At 37.4% G+C, this 19837-nt stretch overlaps 1 protein-coding gene across 1 annotated transcript in view; it reads left to right on the top strand.

The window, feature by feature from the left end:
* The window catches only part of LOC101419956 (phospholipid scramblase 1-like), a 55742-nt gene that overhangs the window by 22300 nt on the left and 13605 nt on the right, over nt 1-19837 (top strand). The window contains exon 4 of the mRNA XM_058296409.1: nt 8896-9116. Coding sequence (XP_058152392.1) covers nt 8896-9116 — 221 coding nt within the window. The remainder of the gene's footprint in view (nt 1-8895; nt 9117-19837) is intronic.

The raw sequence follows: 19837 nt of genomic DNA, 5'->3' as shown, positions 1-19837 counted from the left end.
AGGAAGATAAAATTCTGAATAATACAATAAATGAACTAGACCTAATAGATATCTGCAAAACTTTGCACCCCAAAAGAGCAGGATATACATTCTTTTCCAGTACTCATGGGTCCTTCTCCAAGATAGACCATATGTTAGATCATAAGACAAGTCTAAATAACTTTTAAAAGATTAAAATTATATAAAATATCATACAGAATTAAACTGGAAATCAATAATAGACAGAAACAGGAAAAACACAAAACTATATGGATATTAAACAACACACTCTTAAACAACCAATGGGTTAAAAAAGAAATTCAAGAGAATTCAGGAAATATCTTGAGATGAACAAAAATGAGAGCACAACATATAAAAACCTAAGGGACAGAGAAAACCAGCAAGATGGTGGCAGAGTAAGGAGCGCCTAGAGTTAGCTCCTGCTATAGGGCACTTAGTAAAGACCCAGAGCTATCTGGAGCTAGCTGAAGCACCTGTTCAATGGTTCCAGGAGTCAAGAAGAGCATCCCTGCCACATCCTTGAAGGAATGGAAGGAGGAGAATGCGCATCTGCAGAGAAAACTCATAAGTAGAGTGCTCCACACCCCAGAGGCCAGTGCCCATCCTCCACTGGAGGTACAAGTCTCCTTGGGAGCTGTTCTGCAGCTGAAATAGAAAGTTCCACTTCCCACAAACAGGGGAGGAAGAAACAGTTGGGCACCAACTTCAACCACTCATGAGTAAATTCAGCGGGCTAAAGTATAATCCTGAGAACAGCTAAAGTTTGAGCCCATGCAGGTAGAGACCAATAGCTGCCATCTTAACTCTGTGCCTGGCACAAGGGAAGCAGGGCAGACTGAAAATCACAGTGCTGATGGGGACTGGCTTCTTTCCATCCAGGTCAGATGGCAGATCTAGTCTAGGCCCCAGTGCCACAACCAGCAGGGAGGATGCTGTGGGGACCTGCACCAGCCTCTTCAGGAAATTACTGCCCAAGCCTGGAGGTCAGTGATCATCCTACTCTGGTGACACGAGCCACCCCAGGAACTATTCTGTGGCTGGAATTGTAAAAACCATTTCCCAAAAACGGGAGGAGGAGATGGTTAGCTGCCAATCTCAGCTGACTAAGATATAACCCTGGAAACAGCTGGGGTATTAATCTGCCCAGGTAGGAAAGAGGCCAATGGCCCCCATTTTTACTCCACCCCCAGACTGAGGGAAAGCCAAGAGCAAAAGCCACAGTGATGGTAGGAACCAAAGTTTCTTTCACCCAGATCAGCCTGCAGCCCTAGCATAGGCTCCAGTCCCGCCTCTGGCAGGGAGGAGGCTCCTGGGCCCTGTACCAGCCTATCCAGGTAACTGAAGGTACCTTTGGCTAGCACAGACTAAAAACAAGAAGTCTACTGGGGCAACTGCAGTCATCTTGGACCCACACTGCCTAGATTGCTACCCACACCTGCAGCTCCATCCCTGCCCCAGGAGAAAAGACCATGAAGCTTTATCAGTCTCTCTGGGCAACTATAGTCTAGGCCTTCATAACTTGGATTATTCCACACAGCTGTGACTCTGTCCCTACCCCTGGCAAAGGGGAAAGTTAAAAGAAGCTTCATTGATCCCTGGAGCAATGAGGGCAGCTTGAGCCTCCACAGCTTATAGCACCAAGTACAGCCTTGGCTCCTACTGCACAAACAACAAGGGAGAAAGGGCAAGTAGCCCGACACTAAAAAGAAAAGCTCTACCCAGAATAAATACTCTAGTAAGCCAGATGCCAAGGCACCAACAAAAAATTACAATCCACACCAAGAAACAGGAAGTTATGGCCCAGTTAAAGGAAGAAGATAAACTTCCAGATGACATAAAGGAGTTGAGATAACAAATCATAGATGTTCAAACAAATCTCCTTAATAAATTCAAGGAGATAGCTAAAGAGATTAAGCATATTAAGAAGACACTGGATGAGCACAAAGAAGAATTTGAAAGCATACAGAGAAATATAACAGGTTTATGGGAAAAAAAGGTACAATAAATGAAATTTTAAAATCATTGGAATCATCTAATAGCAGATTTAAGGAGGCAAAGGAAAGGATTGATGAGCTTAAAGAAATGGTCTCTGAAAGTGAACATACAAAAGAAAAGATGAAGGAAAGAATGGAAAAAAATTGAACAAAAGACAACAAAACGTATGCAAACATACATGTCATGGGTGTCCCAGAATGAGAAGAGAAGGGAAAAGGGGCAGACAGACAGAATATCTGAAGAAATAATGGTAGAAAATTTCCCAACCCTATTGAAGGACATAGATATCCATGTCCAAGAAGCACAACGTACTCCCATCTAAAAAAATCCAAATAGAACAACTCCAAGACACATACTCATCAGAATGTCAAAGGCCAAAGACAAAGAATTCGGAGAAGAGCAAGAGAAAAGCAATGCATAACATATAAGGGATACCCAATAAGATTAAGTGCTGATTTCTCACCAGAAACCATGGAGGCAAGAAGATCGTGGTCTTATATATTTAAGATACTACAAGAGAAAAACTTCCAGCCAAGAATCTTATATCCAGCAAGACTGTCTTTCAGAAATGAGGGCAAGATTAGAATATGCACAGATAAACAGAAACTGAGAGAATTTCTAAACAAGAGACCAGATTCTCAGGAAATACTAAAGGGTGTGCTAGAGCCTGAAAAGAAAAGACAGGAGAGAGAGGCCTGGAAGAAAGTCTAGAAATGAACATTATATAAATAAAAGTAACTAAAAGTGTCAAAAGAGTGGTGAAAATAAAATATGACAGGTAAAACTCAAATAGCCAGGAATAAACTTAACCAACGATGTGAAGTGCTTGTATTCAGAAAACTGCAGCTCCATGTTATAAGAAATCAGAAAAGGTCTAAATAACTGGAAGAACATTCCATGCTCATGGATTGGAAGACTAAATATCATTAAGATGTCAATTCTACTCAAACTGATTTACAGATTCAATGCAATCCCAATAAAAATTCCACCAGCATTAAAAAAAAATTGGAAACACTATCATCAAATTTACCTGGAAGGGTAAGGGGTCCTGAATAGCTAGAAACATCATAAAAAGGAAAAGCAAACCCTCATCTCCAGACTTTAAATCATATTACCTAGCTATACTGGTAAAAAAAAAAAAAAAAACAGCATGGTATTGGCATAAAGACACACAATAGACCAATGGAATCAAATTTATGCTTCAGAAACACACCCTCACATGTATGGTCAAGTGATTTTTGACTAGCCTGTCAAATCCACACAACTCAGGCAGAACAGCCCATTCAACAAATGGTACTGAAAGAATTGGATATCCATAGCCAAAAGAAAGAAGGAGGGCCCCTATCTCACACCGTACCCAAAATTTAACTCAAAATGGATCAAAAACCTAAAAATTAAAGCAGGAACCATCAAACTTCAAGAAGAAATTGTAGGAAAATATCTTCAATACCTGGTGGTAGGTGGTGGATGCTTAAAGGAGATAAGAGGAGGGCTGAGATGGACTACTGATGTTTAATGTATATAGAAGTTTTAATTAGCTTTACTGTAAAAGTGTGGAAATGCAGAGAGTGGACGGTAACACATAGTGAGTAACAGCTAGTTTATAAATGCGAATGTGGCTGAAAATAGTAGTCTAGGTATATAAATGCCAATTGACAGAATGCTAGAGAATAATCTAGAAACTGAATAGCACAGTAAACCAAGAGGTGGATGAGAACTGTGGTTGATGGTACAGATGCAAGAGTGTCCTTTGTGAGGTTGAGCGAATGTATATCACTCATGCAGCATGTGGGAATGTGGAGAAGCACGGGAAAAATACAACTGGAGTGACCTATGGACTGTGGTTAGCAATAATAATATAATATTCTTGCATCTATGCAAAAGATGTACTGCACTGATAATGAGGCAGTATGGAAAGTGTGAGCCAAATGTACACTAAGGACATAGTAACAATCATCATATCTTCTTATCTGTGGCAAATGTTCCGTCACAGTGTGGTATGTTGATGGAGGGGTATTGTTTGGAAATTCTGCACATGTGCATGACTTTTATAAGTTTAAAACTTCTGTTATAAAAAATATATTTTAAAAGTAATAATAGGGTGGCTGGGGGAAAAACACACCAAATATAAGATAAGGACTATGATTAGTAGTAAGATTTTGACAATATTCTTTCATAATTTTAACAAATATCTCGTGACAATGCAAGTTGTTGGTGAAGGGTTGATGAATGGACTCCTGTATGATGTTATGAATGTTTGCTTTGTAAATTCACAAATTTTACTATTATTTAATTGTTTATGTATGTTCATATAGAAATGATATAAAGATAATAATAGGGCTGGCTGGGGGAAAAATGCTATGGTTAGTAGTAATATTTTGACAATGCTATTTAATGTAGCTAAAAAGGTTTAACAACAATGCAAGTTATTGGTGGCAGGGTGAGTTATGAGAGTCCTGTATGGTGTGCTGTATTTGTTTTGTAAGTTCACAACTATTACTACACACTTATTGTTTATATATGTTTATGTATGAGTGATACACTTAAATTAATTTTTTTTAAATGAATGGGGTGAAAGAGGAGGAGGGAAATGAAGGCAGAATTCCCATGGATTTTATTGTTGAAAAGTAAAAGTCATTTAAAATTAAAATTTCAACCTAAAATGGGGGAAAAAAAAAAACCTATGGGACACTGCAAAGGCAGTGATGAGAGAGAAATTTATAGCCCTCAATGCTTACTTCAAAAAAGAAGAATGAGATAAAATTTAAGATCTAACTGCACATGTGGAAGAATTAAAAAAAGATCACAAACTAATTCCAAACCAAGCTGAAGGAAAGAAATAGCAAAGATCCAAGCAGAAATCTATGAAATTGAGAACAACAACAAAAACAATATAGAAAACCAATAAAACCAAAAGTTGGTTCATTGAGAAGATCAATAAAATCAACAAACTCTTAGCTAGCTTGACAAAGAGAAAGAGAAGACACAAATAAATAAAATCATAAATGAGAGGTGGGACATTAGCATTGATCCCATAGAAATAAGAGAGATCATAAGAGGGTACTATAAACAAACGTATGCCAAAAAAGTAGAAAAAGTAGAAGCACATGAACCACCTACATTGACTTTAGAAGAAATAGAAGACCTCAACAAATCAATCACAAGTGAAGAAATTGAAACAGTCATCAAAAACCTCCCAAATAAAAAACCCGGGACAAGATGGCTTCACAAGTGAATTCTATGAAACATTCACAGAGATCAACTAATACTGATCTTGCTCAAACTCCTCCAAAAATTTGAATAGGTAAGAATGCTACCAAACTCATTCTAAGAAGCCAGCATCACTGTAATACCACAACCAGATAAAGATACTACAAAAAAAGAAAATTACAGATCAATATCTCTAATGAATATAGACACAAAATCCTCAATAAAATACTTGCAAACAGAATCCAAAGGCACATAAAAAGAATTATACACCGCGATCAAGTGGGTTTTATTCCAGGTATGCAAGGGTGGGTCAATATAAGAAAATCAATTAGTGTAATAAACCACATTGCTCAATTGAAGAAGAGAAATCACATAATACTCTTGACTGATGCAGAAAAGGCATTTGACAAAATACAGCACACTTTCTTGATAAAACACACCAAAAGATAATTATAGAAGGAAGCTTTCTCAATATGATAAAGTACATATATGAAAAATCTACAGCTAGCATTGTACACAATGGTGAAAGATCAAAATCTTTCCTGCTGACATCAGGAACAAGACAAGGATGCCCACTGTCACCATTATTATTCAATATTGTGCTGGAAGTTCTAACTAGAGCAATTAGGCTAGAGAAAGAAATATTATAAAAGGCACTCAAAATAGAAAAAGAAGTAAATTTTCACTGTTCACAGATGACATGATCCTGTATGTAGAAAATCCTGAAAAATCCACACAAAGCTACTATTCTAGTACCTAAATGAGCTGCTAGAAAAATTAGCTAAATTCTAATTCTAAATGGACAAGTTCAGCAAAGTGGCAGAGTACAAGCTTAATATGAAAAAATCAATAGCATTTCTGTACACTCCTGATGTACACTCTGAGAAGGAAATCAGAAAAACAAATCCATTTATAATAGCAACTAAAACAATCAAATATTTAGGAATAAACTTAACCAAGACATAAATGACCTGTATTCAGAAAACTACAACAAATCACTAAAAGAAACTGAAGAAGACAAATAAATGGAAGGACATTCTGTGTTCATGGATTGGAAGACTAAATATCATTAAGATGTCAACTCTACCAAAACTGATTTACAGATTCAAAGCAATCCCAATAAAAATCTCAACAGCCTTTTTTGCAGAAATAGAAAAGCCAATAATCAAATTTATTTGGAAGGCTAAAGAACACCAAATAGCAAAAAAATCTTTAAAAAGAAGAAGAAAGTTAGAGGACTCTCAGTTCCTGGCTTTAATGCATATTACTTAGCTACAAGTGGTAAAAACAGCATAGTACTGGCATAAGGATAGACAGATTGACCGATCGAACCAAATCAGGAACTCAGAAATTGACCCTCACATCTACAGTCAAGCGATTTTGAACAAGACTGTTAAGCCCACCCAGCTGGACCAGAAGAGTCCATTCAACAAATCATGCTAGGAGAAATGGATAGTCATATTCAAAAGAAAGAAACAGGACCCCTATCTCACACATTATACAAAAATTAAAATGGATCAAGGACTTTAATATAAATACAACAACATAAAACTTCTAGAAGAAAACGTAGCAAAACATCTTCAAGATCTTATGGTAGGTGGTAGTTTCTTAAACTTTATGCCTAAAGCATGAGCAACAAAACAAAATATAGATAATGGGACCTCCTCAAGATTCAACACTTTTGCACCTCAAAGGACATTGTCAAAAGGGTGAAAGGGCAGCTGACTCAATGGGAGAAAATATTTGGCAATCACATATCTGATAAGGGTAAATATCCATGATATATAAGGGAATCATATAACTTAATAAAATGACAAAGTACCCAATTAAAACATGGGCAAAGGACTGGAAAAAGCAACTGTCCAAAGAAGAAATACAAATGGAAAAGAAACACATGAAAAAGTGTTCACCATCAGTAACGATCAGGGAAATGTAAATTAAAACTACGATGAGGTATATCATTTCACACCTATTAGACTGGCCACTATTAAAAAGCCAGAAGACTGTAAATACTGAAGATGATGTGGGGAGACAGGAATGCTTATTCACTGTTGGTGGGATTGTAGAATGGTACAGTCACTGTGGAGGACTGTTTGACAGTTCCTAATGAAGTTGAATGTATACCTACCATGGGATCCAGCAATACCATAGCTAGGTATATACCCAGAAGAACTGAGAGCAGTAACACAAATAGACATCTGCACACTGATGTTCATAGCACGTTTTTCATGATAGCCAAAATTGGAAACAACCCAGGTGTTCATCAATAATGAATGTATAAACAAATTGTGGTATATAAACAAGATGGAATATTACGTAGCAGTAAGAAGAAATGAAGTCCTGAAGCATATGACAATATGGATGAACCTGGAGGACGTTTTGTTGAGTGAAGCAAGCCAAACACAAGAAGACAAATGCTATACAATTGCCCCATTCTGAACTAAATATATTATGTGAAATATAAATATAATTTGTGAAATACAAATATGGGTAAAATTGCATATGTAAGACCAATTTTCCTTGAAGCTAAACAAATGTAAGTTAATACTACACAATGTTAATATTAAAAAAAAACAACAACACATTGTACTAAGTGAAGTAGACCAGTTACAGAGTACTACATATTGTTTGATTCCATTTATATAAAATGTAAATATAAATCAATCCATAAAGATGACAGATTAATTACTATGTTTGTCTGAGGAAGGAATGCTAAGGACTTTGGAGTCTTTCTTTTGGGAGTATTGAAATTGTTCTAGAATTTTTAAGATGATGAATATACAGTATTTTGATTATATACTTCGGATAGAATAGCCAGAAACAGTCTCAATAATAGAGTAATATGTACTCATCAAAGAACATTTGAAAAATTTAGGAAAGTGGAATAAAATGCATCATCCATCCACAAGTACTGACAATTTTTTCTGAAGACTTTTAAAAGTTATTGTATAGACTTTTTAAATCTACTTTTAATCATTATACATATTTTTCTATTTAGTCTTTTAAGGTTATTTTTGTTATTCTTGTTTTGTCTTAAAAATCACATTTTAAATATCTACCTAACAATCCTTGAAAGTATATTACATACTGCCTCTTGTTGATGGATACTTTGTTTCTTTTTATTTCTAATTTCAAAAAGGGTAGTAATGAATATTTCATTGCATAAAGCCTTTCTTTAATTTTAGGATTTTGTTTGATCACAGAGGTAAAATTATTTTGGCAAAATAATATTTCCATTTGCTTGCAAAAATTAATTTCATTATTATCTTATCTGTATAGTATAAGAGAGTATTTCTCCCCTTATTTAGCAAAAGTAAAGTATTCTCTCTTGATGTGGAGACCTATTATATTCTCTTTTTATATCCTGTAGGAAGGAAAATATGAAAAGAATTACAATTTAAAATAACTTAAAACATTATAGCAACAGGTAAACTTGTCTGAATTTCAAAACTGATAACAAACAAAAAAAAGCCGTATATAGAATTTTAGTATTAAAGTAAACCAGGTAGTAGCTAGCCCATCTCTTTCATTCTTCTATAGGGAAATTAAATACCAGTGACAATAAGGAACTTAATGCCAAGCAGTTTGTTACCCAATATATGTTGCATGTTTGAAGGTGATTTAATAAGCAATTTATCCCAGTCTTATATCACTATTACTAATAATTCAACATGTTGTTTCATTCTTTAGTACTCACTTGTCTTGAAACCAGTAACAAATATGAAGTCATGAACAATCAAGGACAGAGAATTTATTTTGCAGAAGAGAAACATCACTGTTTTCTCCTACACTTCTGTGGATCTTGGAGACCTTTCACCATGACAATTTATGATAATTTCGGCAGAGATGTAATTACTCTGTATAGATCTTTAGGAAGTAGCTGTTGCTGGAGTGACTGCTGCCTACAAAAGGTCAGTAAATATTACTTACATCACATGATTTAGAATATATTAGATTTCCTTTGAGATAAAACCTCAACACTGAGAAGTAGGTTAGAATTTAAATACTGGGTTTAGGTATGAAAAATTGTTCTGTAATGAAATATGTGAGAGAGAGTTCAATTTTGACACAACAAACCTACAGACTGAGAATCCTGCACACTATAAAATTTTTTCAGGCAACAAAGATCACAAGATTTTTAGAGGTTTTATTCTAAAATAACTAAGTATCCATCCAAGGCTTCAGTTCTGGCCAGTGGTCATTTGCGAGCTAGATTAGTCACAGTTTTAAGCTTCTTGGTTTTACACTTCCTGGAAGGCTTATGTACTATAGAGCACAAACAACTTTTTATTCTCTACAGTAGATGTGAACTGGACATTTGTTGGTTTTATTTCTCAGTTGTTCGCTATTATGAAAAAAAGCTGCTATGATATTTCATGTACAAGTCTCTGTTTAGACATTTTTTTTTTTTAGTTAAATATCTAGGAATGGAATTAGTGAGCCTTTTGGTAGGTAAGTGTATGTTAAGTTTATAAGAAACTGATAGACAGTTTTCCAAAGTGGTTCTACCATTTTAACAATCCCACCAGCAATGTATGGGTTCTACTTGTTCTGCATCCTAGTCCACATTTATTACTGTCAGTGTTATTAGATTTTAGCCATTATAGGGGACATATAGTGGCTACACACATATACACATATTCACACACATATAAATAATGAGCATATATTCAATTACATAAAATTGAAGTTTTTACTTGCAATTCCCTTCATGTGCTTATTGGCTATTCAAATGTCTTCTTTTATAAAATGTTCAAAATTTTTGCCCATTTTAAAAATCAAACTATTCGCAATTTTTCCTCTTATTATTGAGCTATAAGAGTTCAGTAGTATGAACCGGGCGTAGTTGTAAATCACAGTTTGTAAGAAGGAGTTGGGGTGCAGTTCTGAATCCTGGAACACACTGTGCCCGTGCAAGGTAAATTGTAGGAAATAAAACTCCTGGGCACTGATGAGCCACAGTTGGTATGTAAGAATGCAGAGGTAGTTCAGGTGCCCTTGGGTGTGCAGTCCTGGATCATGCAGTGAAAACATCAAGAGTTTCCTGGAAGTGGATCATGGATCCAGGCCAGGGCTGCACCCTCTGAGATCCTTGCTGGGACAGAGCAACATGGCTGTTCTCAAACACCTGCACGGCTAAGTAATCATGAAGCAGGAGCAAGAGAAAAAACAAAAACAGGCAGAAGCATAACCATCCTCAGTAGGAAAAGTAGCACTCTCCCTCTGCAAATGGCCCTCCTGTGCCCTGTGTTGACAAGGTTGGCTATAGTATCAACAGTGTAGAAGAAATAAAGACACCAATTCTTTAATGCAGAGTGGGCACTAAAGGGGATTTGGAGCTGAGAAGTCATAGGTGATATCTGACACAGTTATTTGTATAGGTTTTACTTCTAAATTTTGATGGATTTTCAAGATAGTTTTCTCATTGATCTCTGTTTCTGTTATATATATATATATGATACATAAATTATGTTATTTCAATCTTTTTAAATTTTTCGAGACTTGCTTATTGGGCCAGTATATGGTCTGCTGCATTAAGTGTTTCTTGTGAACTTTTTTTTCCTTTTTCTTTTTTACAAAGATACATAGATTACATAAATATTACCAAAAAATTTTGAGGGGAACAGAGGTGGCTTAAGTGATTAGGTGCCTCCTTCCTACATTGGAGGTCCTGGGTTCAGTTTCCGGTGCCTCCTAAAGAAACAAGGAAGACAGACAGACAAAACAAGTGCAAACAACAAGAACAAGGGGGTGGGGAGAAATAAATAAATAAAAATCAATCCTTAAAAAATATGTAAGAGATTCCCATATGTCGCACTTCCTACCCCTCCCATACTTTCCCACATTAACATCTTTCATTAGTGTTATACTTTTGTTACAATTGATGAACACATATTGGGACATTGCCACTAAGTGTGGATTATAGTTTGCATTATAATTTAAACTCTCTCCTGTACATTTTTGTAAGTTATGACAAGATATACAATGACCTATATCCATCACTGCAACATCATTCAGAACTATTCCAATGTCCAGAAAATGCCACTATATTATACCTATTTTTCCCCTCTCTCTCCCCTCAGAACCTCCAGCAGCCACTATCACCACATCAACAATAAAAGTTCTTCCATTGCCAGAACAACAATAAGTCTATAGTCAAATAACAGTAAGTCTACCCCAGGCCATCACTCATTCTCCAATTCTGAGGTTTCTGGAATTGATGCCCATTCCACCTCTAATGCTAAGATCCCATGGGGCAGATGGATGGGACTACCCCGCTTGCAGTTGCAGACTCCCTTTTTCCCTTGATCGTTACCCATCATCATCTCCTTGTTAGTTGTCCTGGGTGAGTCCCATGAACTGTAGAATAGGTGTTGCAACTCTGTTGAGGTTCAGGGCCAGGCTAGCACATGGACAACCCAAAGATTTAAGTCTCTTGGACATACATCTATCAACTCTAGCACTAACTGTAGGTTCAAATAGAAGGGGCAGAAGAGCCATTTGTAGGGAAACCACAACTGTGTCCAACTCTGTCACACTGGGGAGCATAAGTTCCCAAGTAAGGCCCACTGGCAAAGCACCAAACTACTGAGCTCTCTACCCTGCCTGTAGAGTCTGGATGTCTCTGCTATATGAGGTAATATTTACTTTAGCAGTCAATAAGATCCTGCTGAGACATGTATAAGCATAACCTCTGGGATGACCTCCTGACTCACTTTGAAGTCTCTTAGCCATATAAACTCATTTATCTTTACACTTCCTCCTTTGTGTCTAGGTCTTTTCCCAGATGCTTTGCTATCCATGTGAACTTAAAAGAAAGTTTTTGCTATCATTTGTACAAGGAAGTGTTGAATGTCAATGAGACAAGCATTGTTAATAAATTGAGCACGTTTTTTATATTCTCTCTTATTTTCTGGCATCACTCTACAGTGTTTTATTAGTTATATACTATGATACAACAATATACCCCAAAATTTACAGTTAAATCACAAAAAATTTACTATTTCAGTTTCCACAGGTCTGAAATTAGGGAGTAGCTTAGCTAGATGATTCTGGCTCAGGATCTATCATGAGATTGCAATCAAAATATCTGTAGCTGCGTTCATTGGAAGGCTTGACTGAGAATGGATGATTTGCTTCTGATATGGTTCATTCACATGGCTGTTGGCAGAAGGCCTCAATCCCTTGAAAACTGATGGCAGAAAGATTCAATTCCTTGCATGATTTGCTTTTCAGCATCTAGGTTATGATGTGGCTAGGTGAGATTTTCTTTGTATCCATCCTTTTTGAGAATTGATGATCTTAAATCTATAAATGTATTTTTCAACAAACAGGAATTTTCAGTCATTATTTCTTTAAATATATTTTCTGCCCCATTCTCATATCTCCTTCTGAGACTCTGTTTACAGTATGTTGGAGTGTTGGATATTATCCAACAATCTCTGAAGTGCTTCTAATTTTCTGAAATTTTTTCCTTTATTAGATTAGATGATATCCATTGACTTCTCCTTGAGTTTGCTGACTCTTACATTATTAAGCTCATCCATTAAATATTTTTTATCTAAGATTTTGTTTTCAATTTGAAATTTTTCATTTTTTTAATAGTTTTATCTTTCTGTTCTGATATCCTCTTTTTTTAATTTTGAACATATTTGACTTTAAGTCATTTTACATAATTTTATGTAATGGTTGAGTTCATAAACTGACCAGTTTATGTCCAGTTGCATCTTCTAGCAAGTCCTGGCATGATTATTACTGTAAAGATTATTTTCTGATTTAAATCAGTTGATTATATCTATGACTGATTACATCTACAATGCACTGAGATTGCCTTCAACAATGAGAGGAGTCTCATACAATCAGTTGAAGACCTTAAAAGAAGTGATGATTTCAACAGTCAGTAGAAAGAATTTCCATCTCTACTTTAGCCAGCCAGCTTCTCCTGAAAAATACACTGAATATATAAATACATATGTGCATATATATATGTGTGTGTGTATACATATCATTCAGAACTATGATATATATATGACATACATATATAATCTCCTGTTGATTCTGTTAACCTAGAGAACCTGAATACCTGACTAATACAGCTTTGGTACAAGGAATGGTTCTTGAGAAACAGTTATCTTAAGGATGATATTTCTGAATTGGTTATGAGGTTTCTGAAAGTAATTCTCTAATCTGATTAGATTCAAAGACACTAATGACTTTATTTTCAACAATCAAGATGTCACTGATAGTCCTTGTCATGAGTTGCCAATAGAGATACATAAAATATCATCACTGGATGCAGCTACTCAAATGCTTATAACAACAAGGCTCTGAGAGAATTTTTTACACCTTCTTAGAGTTTTGTGGAGTTAAAAAGTTTATTGATATTGACTACTTGTTCCTAAATATTCTGGTTACAGATGTAAAAGAAAGGGATGAATTCAAGGCTTCAAATTTCCAATTTAAATTCCACATGAAGGACTTGTAAGTTTATATGTGTGCTCTAAAAGAACACCATATGTTGTACAGCCCCAGACTTGAGATTTCTGAAAACCAGACCCAGAGACTCATTGTGTGTGTAGCTTTGAATTACAACATAAACTAAATCCCAACTCTGCATAGTGTCGGCTGTTAAGGTGAGGGCATTAATTGGAAAGGAATGGGATCCTGAAAATTGGAATGGGGAAACTTGAAAACTTCAATTCTGGTGATTCACTGCCAGATTAAAATGTAATGATTTGGGAGCAGATGGGGTTCAAGTGATTCAGTTCCCACATGGGAGGCCCAGGGTCAGTTCCAGTGCCTCTTGAAAAAGCAAACCAAGCAAGAAAACAAACAAAAAAACCAACTCAGGGAAGCCAGTGTGACTCAGTGGTTTAGTGCCAGCTTCCCACATACAAGGTCCCAGATTCACTCCTCACCCCCCCCCACACACACACACTTAAAAAAAAAAAAGTAACGGTTTGCCCTGAGGAATCAACCACCTCATGTCCAGTTTGCCCTGAGGATTCAGACATTCAGTCTCCACCTGAAAAGATTAATCCTGCTGTGCCTGATAAATCTGAAACCACTTCCCCTGAAGAAATAGCCCTCACTCCTCTGTTTTAAAAGATTAATCCTCTTTCACCAGATGAAATTGAAATAGAATGTCCTGAAGTAGTTGACTCACAAGACACTTCTAATTCTTCTTGTGACTCACCCCCATCACCCCTATTTTCTTCCAGAACTGAAGCTAGACTAAAGTGTCAAAAGGCCCCAAAATGTGAGAGGCAAAGTGTGACCCTTGAGGAGGTATGCTAAAATCCAAAAGAACTGCATGATTTTTCCAATTTATATAGGCAGAAATCATGAGAGTATGTGGCAATGGATGTTAAGGGTATTCCATTGTGGAAGGAATAGAAAAACATAAAGTTGGATCAGGCTGAATTTGTTGATATGGACCCACTAAGCAGAGATTCTGGACTCAGTGTTGTAGCTCAAGGTGTTAGAAAGGACTCTAATAGTTTGTTCAGGTAGTTGGCTAAAGGATGGACATAGACCAAAAGTTGACCTACATTGCCTGAAGTGGAGATGCCAAAACTGCCCTGGTATAATGTAGATGAAGGCATCCAAAGGCTTAGATAGAGTGGGAATATGAGAGTGGCTTTATCATGTTAGGCCTTCTTACCCACACTAGTAATGTCCAGAGGACACAATTTTCACCAACTCTGTAAGGCATAAATATGTGAGACTAACACCATCATCCCTGAAGAGCTCTGCAGTTGCTCTTCTCTGTAGGTCAGGTATTAATATAGGAACTGTCGTCACTGTACTTGGACCCTTAATGGGGATGATTGGCTACCCAGTTGGCAGAAACCAAGTGGCAGGAATTAATGGCCAAAGACAAGGTTTAGCCTGGCAGCCATAATGGACAAATAGATTGAAACACACAGACCTATGCTGTTGGCTAGAATTTCACAGAGTAGCTAAAAGTAAAATGGATGGGCAGTCTTTTAAATTCTTACTTGATCTGTGTGAGTAGAGCGGTCAAGTGAATTACAAAAGCAGCAAGTCATGATCTTTTCATCAATTCCCAGACTAGAGACAGTTTACAAACCCAAAGCCCCTTGAATGAAGGGAAGGCCAGGTTCCCTTGGGGAAGGACCTGCACACTACCAAAAATTTATACTGTTAATGTTCCTCCCCAGTCTTCCCCAAAGAGTTCTACAGCTGTTTATTGCATTGCACACTGGGGAAAAGGAAATGATCAGGTTTGTTTTTTTTTTTTTCAGGATTATTAGACAAAGAATCAGAGGTGACATTAATCCCAGGAGACCCAAAATGTCACTGTTGTCCACCAGTCAGAGTAGGGGCTATAAAAGTCAGTTGATCAATGGAGTTACAGCTCCGGTACATCTCACAATGGGTCTAGTGGGTCCCTGGACCCATTCTATGGTTCTTTCCCTAGGTCTAGAATGCATAATTGAATTAAATATACTCAGCAACGGGCAGAATCCCCACATTGGTTCCCTGACTTGTGCTGTAAGGGTTATTATGGTAGGAAAGGCCAAGTGGAAGCCACTAGAACTGCCCCTACCTAGCCAAATAGTAAATCTAAAGCAATACCAGATTCCTGGAGGATTGCAGAGATCAGTGCCCCCCTCAAGGACTCACACGATGTAAGGGTGGTTTTCCCACCAGAACTTCATTCAATTCCCCTATTGGGCCAGTGAAAACAACAGATAAATCTAGGAGAATGACAGTGGATTTTTGTAAACTTAGCCAGGTGGTGACTTTAATTGCAGCTGCTGTTCCAGTTGTGATATTGTTGCTTGAACAAATCAATGCATCTCCTGGTACTTGGTATACAGTCAGTGATCTGTTCAAAGCTTTTTTTTAAATCAATTGCTGCTAGTAAAGACCAATGGAAACAGTTTGCTTTCAGCTGACAAGGCCAGAAATACACCTTCACTCTTCCACCTCAGGGGTTTGTCAATTATCCAACCTTATGATTATTGGTAAGACACTGATACATCAGCAGGTAGGAGATGAATCCAACAAATATTCAGGGTCTTTCCTCCTCAGTGAAATTTCTAGGTGTCCAGTGATATGGGGCATTTTGAAAAATTCCTTCTAAGTGAAAGATAAGCTGTTGCATCTATTCCTTCCTACAACCAAAAAAGAGGCATAATGCCTGGTTGGCTTCTTTGGATTTTTGAAACAGGATAATCTTTATTTTGGGGTGCTAATATGGCCCGTTTACCAAGTGACCCAAAAAGCATATAGTTTTGAGTGAGGATGGAACACAAGAAGAAGACTGCAACAGATGCAGGAGCTGTACATGCTGCTCTGCCACTTGAGCCATAAGACCCAGCAGATCTAATGGTGCTGGAAGTGTCAGTGACAAATAAACATGCTGTCTGGAGCCTTTGGCAGACCCCTATAGGAGAATCACAGAGCAAAAACTTCATCTATTATAGCAAAACCTTGCCATCCTCTTCCTAAAACTACTATCTTTTGGAGAAACAACTTTTGCTGCTACTGGTCCTTAGTAGAGACCAAACACTTAACCGTGGGCCACAAAGTCACCAAGAGACCTGAGTGGCCTATCATGAGCTTGGTATTGTTTGACCTGCCAAACCATAAAGTTGTGCATGTACAGGAGTACTCCATCATCAAATGGAGGTGGTATATATGAGATAGCGCTTGAGTTCATCCTGACGGCTTAAGTAAGTTACATGAGGAAATGGCCCAAGTGCCCATGACTCCCGCTGCAGTCACATTACTTTCTCTTTCTGAACCCACAACTATGGCCTCTTGGGGAATTCCTTACAATCAGTTGACTGAGGAAGAGAAAACTAAGGCCTGGTTTACAGATAGTTCTGCATGTTTGCAGGTACCACCTGAAAGTGGACAGCTGCAGCAGTGCAGCCCCTTTCTGAGACATCTCTGAAGGAAAATGGTGAGGGAAAATCCTCCCACTGAGGCAGTGTACCTCCTTGTTCATTTTGCTTGGAAGAAGAAATGGTCAGAGGTGCCTTTATGTGCTTATTCATTGGCTCTTGCCAATGACTTTTCCAAGTCAATGACTTAGAAAAGTGTGACTAGAAGACTAGTGACAAAGAGGTCTGGCAAACTGGTATGGGGATAGACCTTTTTGAGTGGGCAAAATATATAAAGACATTCGCATGCCACATAAATGGTCATCAGAAGATGACTTCAGCAGAGGAAGGTTTTGATAATCAAGTGGGTAAGATGACTGCTTTGTGGATACCAGATTGTCTCTTTCCGCAGCCACACCTGTTTTTGGCCAATAGGCCCAAGAAAAAAAGTAGCCACAATGGTAGAGATGGAGGTTGTGCAGGGCTTAGTAATGTGGACTTTCACTCACCAAGGCCAACCTGGCTTACAGCTACTGCTGAGTGTCCAATCTGCCAGCAGCAGTGAATAACACTTTCTGATATGACTCCAATCCCCAAGGTGATCAGTCTGCTACCTGGTGGCAGGTTGATTACATTGGATGACTTCCATCATGGTAATGGGCAATATTTTGCTCTAATTGGCTTAGAGTTGTACTCTGGATATAGGTTTGCTTTGCCTGCACACAATTCTTCAGCCAAAACTATGATTGTGGACTTAAATAATGTCTTATTTACCATCATGATATTCCATAATGAATTGCTATTGATTAAGGAACCCACTTTAGAGCAAATGAAGTGTGGCGCATGCTCATGAAATTCACTGGTTTTTATTATGTTCCCCATCATCCTGAAACAGCTGGATTGATAGAATGGTGGAATGGTCTTTTAAAGACTTAATTATGATGCCAACTATGAAGCAATACCTCTCAGGTCTGGGACAGTGTTCTCCCACAGTCTGTGCATGCTCTAAATTAGCTATCACTCTATGATACTGTTTCTCCAAACGCCCAGACTTACAGCTCCAGGAAACAAGGTGTGGAAATGGGAGTGGTAACACTCACTATTACCCCTAATGATGCACTAAAAAAAAAATCCCTTCATGTCCCTGAAACCTAAGCTCTTCTGGTCTACATGTCTTAATTCATAAAGGAGGAGTGTTTTCACCAGGTAACACAACAATGATTCCATTGAACTGGAATTTAAGACTGCCACCTGGCCACTTTGGGCTCTCAAGTCTCTGAATCAACAGGCAAAGAAAGCAATTATTGTACTGGCTTGGGTCATTGATCCTATCCAAGAGAAATAGGATTTGAGGTCTTTGCCTAGAATTTAGGAGATCTCCTTGGTCATCTGTTACTATTACCAGTTAATTTAACTGAGCTCAAATTAAATTCTGCCTCTCTGGCAGTGGCAAGAGCTGTTAGCTCTATGAATTTTAGGTACAGCTATGCTCCCTGGAATATGCTCCACATATGCATAGTACAGGGGTCAACAATAAATTTGCGTAGAATTTATATACAAAATTTGGAGCTGTATCTTTATGAGTCTTTTCTTTCTAGGATTCCTTCCTCCACTTTCCACTAGATCTGGTTGCCTCAAATACTATCCTTTGATTTCTCAACCAGTGAGACTGCAGGTTTCTACCCAATATTTAATGGCCCCATGAGGCACAACCTGAGTCTTGCCCACACATAAGAAACCATAAAACACACACACACAAGAAACAGCTTAGTCTATTACTTTTTCAGGTGAAGACATCTATAATTTCTGTCTTCAGAATCATTTTTGAAAGTGTAACTCTGCCTCCCTTATTATTTTTATAGTTATGTTTTATCTATCCACATCATTAATACATATAATCACTTTATTTTATTCTGTCAATTTTTTTCCATGTATATATTAGTCAGCCAAAGGGGTGCTCATGCAAAGTATCAGAAATCTGTTGACTTTTATAAAGGGTATTTATTTCAGGCAAAATCTTACCATTACAATGCCCTAAAGAGTCCAACTCAAGGTACCATAAGAGGTACTTTCTCGCAAGTCTGTTGCCACATGTTGAAGCAATGTGGTTGCCAATCACAGATATTTAAGTTTTAACTTCCTCTTAAGGCTCTTTCAATCTCAGTCTAAGCTGTAGGGCTCATTTCTCAGGTCTTCTCAACTGCTCTGTTCTCTGCACAAGGTCAGCTGTAAACTACCAGCTGAATGGCTCAGCTCTCTCTGGGACCCCAGGGTCAAAACTGACAAAGTTGTCTCTCTTTCCTTCCATGTATCATCTTCTGTGTGTCTTCTTGAGTGAGTGTCTATTTATATAGTCCACTAAGGGGGCAGGGCCTCAACTCTGAGTCATGTCCTACGGACATGGTTGAATCAAAGCCCTAATTTTAAAATAATTTAATCAAAGAGATCTCAGCTGAATCTAATACAGTCAAAGGGTATCAAACCCTGAGAAAAAGACCAGTTTACAAATATAATCCTTCTTATTGGAATTCATAAATAATTTCAAACTACTACACTGTATTTTTGGTCTGCTATACTATCCTATATTGTTAGTGCACACAATATTTACAAATATTGATATATATTGATATGTATGTCTTTATATGATATTCTGCCCATTTTTCTCTCATCATTTAGTCTTAACTCTAGAGGTAAATATTTTCATTGCCAAAGATCAGCCATTCATGTTGGTTTTCTACACCTAGGCAGGTCCTTAGCTATGTTTCCCAGGAAAG

The sequence above is a fragment of the Dasypus novemcinctus genome, chromosome 4, assembly GCF_030445035.2.
Source record: "Dasypus novemcinctus isolate mDasNov1 chromosome 4, mDasNov1.1.hap2, whole genome shotgun sequence".
NCBI lineage: Eukaryota > Metazoa > Chordata > Mammalia > Cingulata > Dasypodidae > Dasypus > Dasypus novemcinctus.
The sequence above is the reverse complement of the archived record's forward strand: the minus strand, read 5'-3'. Positions and strand labels throughout refer to the sequence as shown.